The sequence below is a fragment of the Orbicella faveolata genome, unplaced genomic scaffold (genome assembly GCF_042242905.1).
Source record: "Orbicella faveolata isolate gen_17 unplaced genomic scaffold, um_ofav_v1 contig_24, whole genome shotgun sequence".
Lineage (NCBI taxonomy): Eukaryota > Metazoa > Cnidaria > Anthozoa > Scleractinia > Merulinidae > Orbicella > Orbicella faveolata.
In genome coordinates this window covers 25,912,736-25,925,000 of record NW_028301552.1, presented here as the reverse complement: position 1 = coordinate 25,925,000, position 12,265 = coordinate 25,912,736, and the positions used below count along the sequence as shown (strand labels likewise).

The 12,265-nt window shown below is 38.0% G+C and overlaps 2 protein-coding genes across 6 annotated transcripts in view; one reads left to right on the top strand and one right to left on the bottom strand.

Moving 5' to 3' along the window:
* LOC110053784 (uncharacterized) overlaps positions 1-3,489 on the bottom strand; it is a 22,658-nt gene extending 19,169 nt beyond the window's left edge. Inside the window, exon 1 of the mRNA XM_020760067.2 lies at positions 3,376-3,489. Within this exon, the coding sequence (XP_020615726.2) occupies positions 3,376-3,420 (45 nt within the window). The 5' untranslated portion in view covers positions 3,421-3,489. The remainder of the gene's footprint in view (positions 1-3,375) is intronic.
* Positions 3,490-3,531: 42 nt separating this feature from the next.
* Positions 3,532-12,265, top strand: part of LOC110053781 (katanin p80 WD40 repeat-containing subunit B1-like) — an 84,685-nt gene continuing 75,951 nt past the window's right edge. For 3 of the 5 annotated variants that reach the window (XM_020760063.2, XM_020760064.2, XM_020760060.2), the window contains exons 1-3: positions 3,532-3,709; positions 8,018-8,079; positions 8,900-8,975. In XM_020760063.2, coding sequence (XP_020615722.2) covers positions 3,545-3,709; positions 8,018-8,079; positions 8,900-8,975 — 303 coding nt within the window. In that variant the 5' untranslated portion in view covers positions 3,532-3,544. The remainder of the gene's footprint in view (positions 3,710-8,017; positions 8,080-8,899; positions 8,976-12,265) is intronic. The other 2 variants (XM_089291725.1, XM_089291726.1) reach the window with 1 other exon arrangement.

Genomic DNA, 12,265 nt, shown 5'->3' with positions numbered 1-12,265 from the left:
ATCATTACTTTTCTAACATACCTTTGTCATAAAAGACTAAAACCATCAATACACCGCGTTGATTGTGAAGAAAAACAGCACAGTTAGTGCAGGCATTGAGCAAATAAAATAACTGCTGAATCATGGCATGTTTGTATTTTGCAATCCTTGTGCACATGCTGAATCGCATTAGCAAGAGCGCATGCGAAAACTGTCTCTGGCCACCTTAAAAACCTGCTGCCAGAAATTTCCTATTTTAATACCCCAAAATATAAGAACCTTTTTAGCCAAGAAAGATCAAGCAGGTTCTTAAATGTGGGTTACAGTTAATTATGAACTCTTGTTATAGAGACAAAACTACATATACATTGTATAACCAGTCGTGCTACAGCCTACGGTACATTGAATACGGCGGGATGCAAATTTTACGCACAAAAAAAGTAGGGTTTGTAAGGGCAGTTTTTTTGATATTTTGAAATTTATGTCTATTACCGCTGCAAAAAATCTGGTCTTATAGATTTCCCTGAAAAACGAGCTCCGACTAAAGTAAAATATTCATTACCAATCTGCCAAATTTTACAGAATTTCACCGAAGGAAACCCAAGAAAATTCACTGTCAGTTTTGCTTTTTGTGCTCATGTTGACGTAATAAAGTATATATCGAAAAACACTGACGTTTCCTTTGAGCATGTGCAGATTACTTCCTCAGTGCTCGCGCGATCGTAAAACTAAAGGGAGCTACCTTTAAGTTCTTGGGTTTCCTTCAGTGAAACTCCGTAAAATTTGGCAGATTGGTAATAAATATTTTACTTAAGTCGGAGCTCGTTTGTCAGGGAAATCTATAAGACCAGATTTTTTGCAGCGGTAATAGACATAAATTTGAAAATATCAAAAAAACTGCCTTTACAACCCCTACTTTTTTCATGTTTAAAATTCGTATCCCGCTGGAAGCGATGTGATGTAAAAATTTTGGAAGATTTCACTAAAGGAAATTCATGAAAATCACAAATAAAGCTATAAAAACAGTAAAAAAACACTTTTGTTTGGGTATTTATTAACCGTGCGGCCATGGGCCGAGCACGGTTCATGTTCTACCCTTGGTTTATTTTTTTTAATTTTTTTTTTTGTCGGAGACCAGACGCAGATCTCCACTCGTCCAACTTTGAATTACACAATCTGTAATGTTTACTCGCCAAACCTTGTTTCTTCAGGGTCAACAGAAATCTCAGATTACAAAATCACGCCGAACCTACACGTTGCAAAAAATCTCTTCAAAACCCTGACATCGAAGCGATATATTACTTGAGCGTTAATAGCTACCACACATTGGCAGAAGGTAAATCTATTCCTTAAAAATCCAGCTTTATCGTGCTAAAATTTCAGCAAAATCAAACAAAACCAGAATTAATTAGAATTTTTTTTGTGACCTCACTCCCCAGACTTGACCTAACAAAGGGAGCAACGGTTGCCCATAGCAACCGAAAAACACGAACATAACAAAGCCGACGTTTCGGCCAAAAAACTCCAGAATTATCGCCTGAGAGCTTAAACTTGAATGGGAACATCTTTTTTGAACTTCTTTCAACTCATTTAGACGAAAGAATGGCCTCGGCGGGCTACAAAAATGACCAAGAGAAAAAACAGAACAAGACAGCAGAACAAACCGATAATATTTCACCGCGTGGCTTTCGGCACGAAAATGAAAATACAGCTTACTTCTGGATAAATTGAGCCTTAGAAGCCACCAACTGGTCCCATATTACTTTCTGTATCCTTACAAATGTCCTGACTTCCATCTCCGAAAGATTTTACCCCAATTTTGAGCAAATAAACATTTCGCCGACAGCGACCATCATTACGGTGGCTTGCATGCTAAATTAGCTAACTTGACAAAATTCTCCCGAGGGGGGAGGATGTGACGAAAAGAGCTGAAAAATGGCCTGTAATTGGCTAATGATGAGATCTTCCCACTGTCCAAATTTGGTTAGAATCGAAAGTAACGCCAATTTTCTGTCACGTTTTCAATCTGTAGCCACTGGAGTGACCAAAATCGATACATCGGTCGGGATAGAGTTTCATTATTAAATTACATGGCTTGTGTGACTACTTTGCTAGCCCTTTACTCGTGGAAAACACCAATCAAATTTAATCATGTCTTTAAAGAAAGAAAGCTGTTGTTAATAGTGTTATTATCGTGTGGCTCATATCATTCATGACCATACATATCCCGAAGAAAGTTCTAGATTAGGACCATTACGTCATCGGAGATTTGTCAACGGCTACCACTGATGGTGCAATAATACAGTTTGTGTTGATCAAGTAATGTGATGTCTACAGTAAGAAAAGAATCATCACTGACTGCTTTGAAATGTGCACTACATTCCGATGGTGGTGCTAAGCAAACAGTTAAATTTTAAAAGCGCGGTTATAAGATCTAAAAGATCTTCTTGTTATTTAAGACTAAATCCCAAAATTTTAACAGAGATGATAGCAAGACACTATTTAATCATTGCTTGTTACATGCAATAAGTTTGAGAGGACTAGGTGTGAAAGCGAATGCAAAAACAGCGTTCAAAACATAACACTTGCGCACGCAACGCCATAAATGATTACCCTATGGAGCCACCTTAATAGTACAAACCAGTTGCATTAAACGAATCAAATTTTTCTTGTTTGCCATACAATAAACATCTTATCAACGGAGCATAATACAAAAACGTAAATACTTCAAAAACGAAAAAAGCTATTCCAAAATGGAAAACGCCGTTCTTCGTGATTTTAAAAGCCTTTCAAATTAGTTTCAATTATTATTTTTTTTACTTCATAGGCACTTTAATAAGTCTTTGGTCCATGTGTTAAGCGCTTTGGCTTGGCAGTGTTTTACGTGCAAAGGAGCAAACGAGCCAAACGAGCTTGGTGGATGCTTAAAAGCGGCCCTGTATTCTGTAGTTTAGCCATAGTTAAAACTTAAGGCAAACAAATATTGAAGTGTTAAGCTTACAAGCCAATCTCCCGATGCCGTTGGGTAGAAAGTCACACTTACAAAGTCCAAACTTCCGCTCACATATGTAAGCTAGTTTACTATAATATTAACAACAAACAATTATCCCGATGAAGTGGAGCTCTCTCAGCCATTACTCAGGTGTTCTGGGCGATGTCAAAAATCTGCAATGTCTCACAAAAAAACCTTCACTGACTATTACTTAAACCAAGGAAATCCCGCTGCTACTACATGGCAGAGCTCTAGCTACACTGTACGCACTTTGCTATTTGTGTGGTGTGCACTCGTGATTTCGGCAACTTGGGTAGGTTTAAGACTTCTTTCGAATTAAACCCCCTATGCGAATATAAGAGAATGATTTCTAGTATTCTTTACCCGAGACAGAATCAACAAACCTGGTTAAGAAGTTCCACTGTATCCATGCGAAGATTATCAACCATTTTAGTAGCCTTATTCTGTGTTAGTTCTTTGTACTTCACAGAGTCGGCGCAGGGAGTCCCTTTCTGATTGGTGTGTATTTGGCTCCATATTTGGGCATCGTCTTCATTGGCCTCCGAATTCAAAATGGCAGAAAACAAGGAAAGTAAAAGCGGTTACGATGTTGGTTTTTTCTATTATGATTGGGCTCTATCCCGATACAGATGGATGGATGGTAATTGTTTTACTAAAGTAAGTGGCTTTGAGCCTGTCAAGAACATGGCTTGTTCTTCGTCTGAAGTCAAAGCACAGGTAGGTGGCAACCGCAAGATTAAGTCAGACGAAAAAGGGCGGCAAATCATTTTCTTTAGGAAAGTTCCTGATTGGTGAAGAAATTGCCTACAATAAGCTAAATGAGCCACAGAAGCAAAGGCTAGACAAAAGATTGTAAGTAAGTTTAATTTTCAGCTTTTGGAAAATCAAAGAACTGAAGTTAATCTGCACTCTTTTTCGCTTAAGAAACTTATCAATTAAGCTTAAGCCTACCTATCTTCGTAGAAGTTGTTAGCTTTGATGATTTTGGCAGCCTTTGAGAGATAAGCAACAGAGATCCGACCTAACCCCTGAGTAAATACGCGAATCAGATGGAATGTATATGTACATGTTCTAAGTTTTGTTCTTTTACTAGGTTTGTGAACCATGCCCCACTATGCACCTGTTATGACAATCCCCGGGGACGTGATACAAGTGGTTTATTTTATAAATAGCAGGGTATTTTCCCACACCTTGTTACACTTGAAAATGAAAACAGCTTTTTTCGAAAGTAGGTCAAGTAGGCTAGTTATTTTGCTATGAAGTTTAAAAGTAACATGTCCTTACTGATTGAGGCATATGTGGCCCTCCTTTGTAAGGGTTTCAACAAAACTCTAAGCACCAAAACGAACATTTTAAAAGCTAGAACTATCAATGGGACCAAATCAAGTTCACAAATAAATTAAGTTCCCCTGAAATGTCGAACATGGTGGACGCATTGCAGGTTTGCAACTGTCTTCATGATCTCTTTTGATTGATTATAAAAATAAATAAACTAAAGCCTCCATTTGACACAAAAATGTGCTCAGATATTTGTCACACTTTATAGTCAGAACTATGAATTTGAAATGCTTTCATGAACTTCCTGATGAAAAGAAACACACACTTTAAGGTGGCAATTGACTCACCTTGTGGTCTTTTTGGCAACCCACTACAACAACTCTTATTTTGTTGCAGGGCTCTGAGTACTACGATTTTCATAGACTTAATGTTTCAATAAGAATATATCAAAACTTTTCGAGAACTCAGTGTTTAGCTGTGTTTGTGAGCATGCACCCAATATTCAGGATAGCATTTCCCAGCCTAAGCAGCTAATAGACAAAACATTGGAACAAAAAATTAGTATATAGATTTAGGCCAGCCTAACAGCGTAGCTCCTGGGCCGGGTTGTTCAGAGCCAAATTAAGCTAACCCAGGAAAAGATAGAATTTTGATTTGAGTTTTGTGACTTTGCGTTGAGGTTTTCTGTATATTGTTTGGCCTTCTGTTTTGAGTTTTAATAATCACTATGTACACAAAACAAAGCAGCAAAAAACATTTGGGTAGAAGAAAAAGTTATAATTCGGTTAACTTTTAATCCTGGGCTAGCGTTAACTGGCTTCCGAACAATCCTGCCCTGTTTTCAACAAGTTAACCTGAGATGAGTCTGTGCTCGAATCGAAAACCAGCACTTGGTCAGCGGTCAACTTTTAAAAAACGCATAACCTTGATGAGCTGTAAACCTGAGCCTGCGATATGGTCATGTGATACTAGTCAGCGGATACCTTGTTTTGACAGGTGTCAGTTGATCATAACATAGATGAAAACCAAGGCTGCATGTCTCTGTCAACCTATTATTTGGGGTATGGCGGCCATGTTGTGCGACTCCGTCGTCGTTGTCGTCGTCGCCGTTGAGTTTCGAACTTACTGCCTACTGTCTCTGCCCATTCATGGGCCATGCTACATGTTAACACAAGATGGATTTAAGTAAACATGCTCCAAAGTTTGGTTTACAGAGTTCAAGTTTTCGCATCATGTGTACTTAAGGCATCTGTCGGCCGAGTATTGGTCGATACTATCAGCCGTTATGTCAACCAACACTTGGCCAACATGTTGACTGACTGACATCGTCCAACACTCGGCCGATACTTTACAGACACTTAGGAACACTATGCTCATTTGATTGGCTCTTGTTACTGTGTTCTAGCATTGGATATTCCAAATGTAAAATAATCTTCTTTAGCCCTTTCAAAGGGTCATTTGGTGGCTGTCATTCGTTTTTGACTTTTCAGTGCTGGCAACATTCTTCTATGTCAAAGACTGTTTTCAAAATGGCAGAAGTTTGAGCTTTATCCACACTCTGTCAACAGATGAGCAGAGGCGATAGAAATTATTCTTTCAAGTTCCCTGTGGGTAACAAGACAGCTGCTACTTCAGCAAAACAAGGTTAACAATACACTGACACTACCGACATATTGACTCGTACACCACCGGCAGTTGACCAATAGACCACCGACTGTTGATAGCAACATATCAGTCGAGGTGTTGGCTGAGTGGCGACCGACATACTAACCAAGTGTTGACTGATACTGTCCACCAAGTATCAGCTGATATGTCGGTCAAGTGTCAGTCAACACATCGGCCGATAGTATCAACTGATACTCTGCCGACAGGTGCCTTAAGTACACATGATCCAAGTTTTCATCATGTAAAACTGTTCCTTGGATAACACTTGTTTCTGAGTTCGGACAAAGATTAACCACACACTCCATTGAATTACAAAGGTGAACATCTCAATAAAGCCTCCTTTATGTATGTCTTTTGTTATGCAAACTGACCTTGATGTGTGATCTGCTAAGGTAATTCCATCGAAGTAGAACTCACAATAGATTTTCTTTCAAACTTTACCTGTTGGCTGCTTACATATCAAGAGAACTTAAAATTTGAAATAAAAAAGGGGGTCCCCGTATTCGTTTAGGAGCAGGAGGACCTTCAATAAACCCCACAATTCCTGAAATTAAGAGCCGTCAGAAACGTTTATATTTGATCCATTCACCTTACGCTTTAAGAGAGCAGAAAAATAAGGAGGAAGTTAAGCAAGAAATACAACAGTGGATATACATCGATGTTAAGGAGCAATTTGATGTACGTTTCATTATAAAGGCACTCATAATTAGTTGACAGGGATACAAAATGTTCCAAACACGCAGTGTTCTGGGGCCACATATTGTCTTTTACGAGTGCTAGCTATGCTCTCATTTTCCGTGATAAATTTTTTACTCTGCAATACAAATTGGTCCATACCCACTGTATAGAAAGAAGGTGATCTCTGAATTGAAACTAAATAAAAAAACTCATCAGGTCCCGGTACTCATTTCTGAGGGAAAAACAATGATTTGTCTCTCGCAAGCCAAGCCGTTTAGAAAAAGCCTCCATTTTGTATATGCACGCTAATGACATCAAAATTGTGCGCAGTAGGGATGCGCGATGCAATTCTGAGGAATCACCTTAATGAGCATCATCAACGCATTTTGGTGCATTTGTGTTTGACTACCAACACAAATGCAAACATGTTAAAGTGCGTTTAGTTCTAAACGAAATGAGTTTGCTCCAAGTTTAACATGGGTTTGATGGCTTGCGTATTTTTGAGTTGTACTGTAGATGTATCTTTGTCAGATTTAAGTGAATATCCTGTTTATGGTGTACAAATTGATAACCAACATCTGAATTTTAGTAATTATTGAACTTATATTGATTTTAACTCTCAGAATTCCCCCTCAGTACTTGACTGTTGCATTTGCTCTGATCATTGTTAAAAATGTTTTCTTGATTGCTCAGTTCATACAAAGAGAGCTTTCTAATCCCCATTTTGTTTCCTAAGCATGATGAATTTTTCATTGATGCCTAGTTACTTTGTCACTGGTGTTCTGTTGAACAAGAGACCAAAGGTGCCAACCTGAAGGAAGAACCGTATTTAATTAACGATTCAATTTGATCAAAAATACAAAGAAATTATGTTGGCACACGACCTTACAAGTGTTTAAAACAAACAGTAAAAGTAATGCAAACAAAACTTGCAAACCAACTAAAAACTTGCTTCTTGACTTCCTGCGTAATTGATTGAGGGCTGTCAATAAGGGCGCTAACCACCTGCTACGGCTGAGTATATTTGATGGACCCTTGATGTTACAGGTGAACTGGCCTGTAGTTGATACAATTCACCCATAAAGTAACAAGTTTGCTACGGGTGTGAAGATCAAGGCTACAGGTAAACTAAAACTTAATGACAGCCCTATTGACGTACATTGTTGCAAACAGTGAGTAAAAACCTTAGCAAATAACTGGACAGCAAAAACTGGTGAGCAAACGGACCTGACAACTGGTTAGCTTGGTTGTTTCAGTACAACTGGGCACCCCCACCCACCCACTCACTTTAAACTAACCCCCAAAATTAAGCACTAGATAATTGCTACTCAGCCAAAGTTTGTCATACCGTTTCTTGTTGGTTTTATACAAGAAGTGGTTTAATTAGTTGTTTTGCTTGGTTAGAAGGAGATGGTGAAAGATGATCCTCAATCATCAGGTTCTCAAGATAATCAATCTCTTGAGAGGTATGTGTATAATTTACATTTATGTTTACATTTACATATTGTCATTTACACTGGTCATAGGATCTTTCAAATTAAGTTTTATGCTTTATTTTGACCAAAAAATATCAAAAAAATATCTTTCTGAACTATCAAGTGGAAAAGGATTAATGTTGATTGAATCAATGGGCTGGTGGGTATGTGCTATGCGATTGTTTTAGTCCAGGATATTTTTCAGACTTCCAATTCCAGGCTCCGAAATGTCCTGACTTCTGGTCAAGAGAAACAAAGACTCTGAGATGTACTTATTATCCAAGATTGTAGCCCTCTGATTGATAACTGCACTTAAGTAGACAGTGTTCTGTATTTCCATAAACTAGGTACCGTAAATCCTCCAATTAGTGCCCGAGACACTCATTTCAAATTTAGGAGAAGACGGGGGTGCTTATTTGAGGAAAGTGCTTGATCGAGGGTTGGGGAGGGGGGTTGCTTATTTAATTTTTCCCAAATTGTGGTCAGATATGATTGGTTTTTTTGTAATATAGTATGCATGTGTCAGTCCCTCTGAAGTCTCAGAAGGGTTCTGGCTCTCTTCAGGAACTACGAAATATAACCCCTTTAGCCAGTCTAGACCTGCTGCATAAGGCTGGTCAGGCTTCAAACAATGAATCAGCAGATCTTCTCTACCATCCGTAGTGCTTGAATGAGTCGATAATCACTTGCTTGTAACTAAACATGACTAAAACTTTACATCCTTTGTTGTCTTAGTACTCATCTATAAAACAGGGTGAGAGGAGGGGGCGCTAATTCGAGGATTCACAGTAATGGTTTTTGGTAATTTTAGGAAAGAACCTATAGGTGCAGAAATGAAGAAGCCATTACAAGACAAAGATGTTAATCAGTTACCTCCAAGAAGCAGGGTAATCTTTTATCAGTTAATATTAGGTTGTTTTTATTGCTTAAAAATATACTTTATAGCCAGCATTTCCAAAGTGAAATAAAGTAGCAGGAGGAAATTGTAATGTAGGCGTAACATTGTTCTGTCTAAATGGTGCTGACCTCATGGGGGGAGTGCCGGAGTGGGGTTTCCCCTTCCTGCATGGGGGAGATGGGGTGCTGGCCATGTGCACACATGTGTGCCACAAAATACATTCACCCAATTAAGTGATTTTGTTAGAGGTCACTGTACACTTTATTTAAGCAGTTGCAAGATGAGTTTCTCTGGAAGTTCATGAATGAAATGCTGCATAATGCTTTTCATTCCATTGGTACTTTGTACATAGCAGTATCATGTTTGGCTTGTAACTCCATTTAATTGAACTGTAATTAGCATGAATCAACTGTTATGTTATCAGTATTATCTCAATCATGCAAGTTCAAGAGAAACAGTTTCAATTTGATGTGTTGATCAAGATCATTTAGGTTTTGTAATCAACAAAAGCTGCTGATGAATAAGGGAAACAATGATGTGGTGAAAGGATTGAGATGAATTCTGGTGATATCTTTGATATCATTCAAGTTTGCATCTGTCTTGAATTCCATCTGCTGTCTGTTGCCTCCATCATAGAAAATGTGCACGTGCTGACAGTTCTGATACATGTTCATACTGTATGGTTAAATGACAGCAGAATGCCCACCAAAAATTGCTTTTTCTTTGAAGTTCGAGCGGTATACATTCAATAGCACATGGTTTAATATTTTTCCCCTGTTCAGTTATTTCCTTGACAAGATCAGATCATGATTACTGGTATGTTGCTGAAATGAAATTGGAATACAAAGAGTACCTGGCACAAATGCTTAAATTAGCTGGTGACTTGCATCAGGCACTGGCTTATTTTGTACAATATTTCTGTCCAGGGGACATCGAATCATGTCATCTTGAGGCTGCAAGGCGTGTGAAACTATGGTCACTAAATGCAAACTTTTTCTTTAAGGAACCTCACCACTTCACTAAATTCAATTAATAGGTCCACTGAAACAATATTTGGCAGAGAACATTTCACTTTAAAGATCTAATTGCAACATTTTTGGGCTTACAGACACTGTAGCGTTATTCGACGCTAATGAAGCACGATTTTTTCAGTATGAGCTGTAGTAGCTGTAGTTTACACACGTATAGTCGCCTACGTTTAAACAATGGATAAACCCTTGTATACCTCTGTATACCCTTGTATACCTCTGTATACCCTTGTATACTTGCATGTATATATTTTGCGGGGAGAGCGATAACAATTGAAGGAACGTTTGCCATTGCATGGAAAAGTCGGTGAAAATTTTTACAAAGTCGGTAAAAATTTTCCACCAAATGGAACTTGATTAGGGCATGTGGTTTCCCAGGCGTGATCTGCAATGCGACAGAGAAAAAAAAGCTCGATTTTCCACATACCACAGCCACTACAACAACTACGTCCACTACATGTACTATAGCTACTACAGCAATTACACAAAGAACAGCTACTACATCTACTACAGCTACTACACATACTACAGGCACTACAGCTACTACAGCAATTACACGTACAACAGATACTACAGCTACTACATCTACTACACGTACTACAGGCACTACAGCTATTAGAGCTACATGTACTATGCACGTACTACAGATACTACAGCTACTACAGCTATTACAGCTGCTGCAACTGTTTGCAGTCATGGTCATCTGAGACAACTTAAAATTTGTATTGAGGACCAAAACAACACTAAAACTTGTCCTCTAAAGGAGTTAAAGACAAATTTCTTAAATTTTATTATGAGTTACCTGGATTCTGACCACTTGTCATGCATTTGGAACTTTTAGAAAACAGATAATTATTTTTCCAAACAGTCTTGATAGCACAAATGCAACAATTATCTTTAAAAACACAACAACGCTTTTCAGTTTTCGAAACATGTTTCGATATTTCAAATGTCATCATCAGTCATTATGAATGTATAGAAAAGATTTACAAAATGATTGGTATATATAACTACTCATACAATGAACCTTTATGAATTAAAATATGCATTAACTGTTAACCTTATTTAAACTAACCAACAGAATGAAACACAAACAAGAAAAAATAACCTAAAACTCCCTGTAAACAACAGGGGATAAATTTGGAAATGTGACGACAGATTAGCATGCTCAACTTGTTTGTTGAGTTGAGGTTTCAACTGTTCAATATGAAAAACTCTCTTTTATTTTAAGTTGAGAATAAGTGCTGGCATGATCAAGAACCTTAAAACAAGAAATATCACACTTATCCCTACAACCTTTAGAAGCACTGAAATGTTTAAAAATATGGGAATTTTTGTCCTGAAAGAGATGCTCATTAACGTGTGTGTTAAAATGCCTATTGGTTTCACCAATATAACGAGCTCCACAGCTCGCACATGTAAACTGATAAACAACACCTGACAGGGTTCTCCCAAAAATTTGAAGTAGAGGGGAATAACTGATAAAGAGACGTGGAGTGGTTTTATCGTAGCCACGTAGAGTAGGGGGGAGGGGGACGACCACAACCTTTTATTGGGGGGTCCGGGAGCCTTCCCGAGAAAATTTTGAAGTTGGGGTTCTGAAAAGTGCATTTCAGTGTATTTTAAGCAAGCATGGTTTTGTTCTTTTGTTAAAGAAAAGCAATTTCACCGAGAAAAACATACGTGTAATATATTGTGTTAGTTGAACAGGTTAATCATCGTCATCCGTATCAAATTTGAAAAAAAATATCAAAAACGTCAAAAATGTTCTCATTTGGTGATGAGAAAGCCAAACGAGAAACGCTGGCATTGAAGGTACTAGATTGAGGTTTGACATTTATTTTGTTAAAAGACAAGTTTTGAATGGCTTTAACACAGTGCTAGGGGTGGAATTCATAGAACATGATGAAGCTTGTGATTGCGAGCGCAAGCCTGTAGTACTTGGTGAAGTTTCCCATGGATTTAAGCTCAGAATTTTTTCTGATTAAGCGTGCGGACCATCATCAACGTTTTGAACCATTGCGGTAGTCTGGGTTTTTTCATTTATGATTTCAAAAGTGATAAAATTAATACCATCAAACTTAAACTTGACATATTTCGCAAATGTTTCGCTTTATAATGAAGCCTTGAAATAGTGCATGTGTTTATTCATACTTCCCTGCTCAATAAGCTTGCCAGTTTTATATCTCACTTTCAATATTTACACAAACATCTCACAGCTTGTAAGTTTAAAGATTGTGTAAGATCTTGC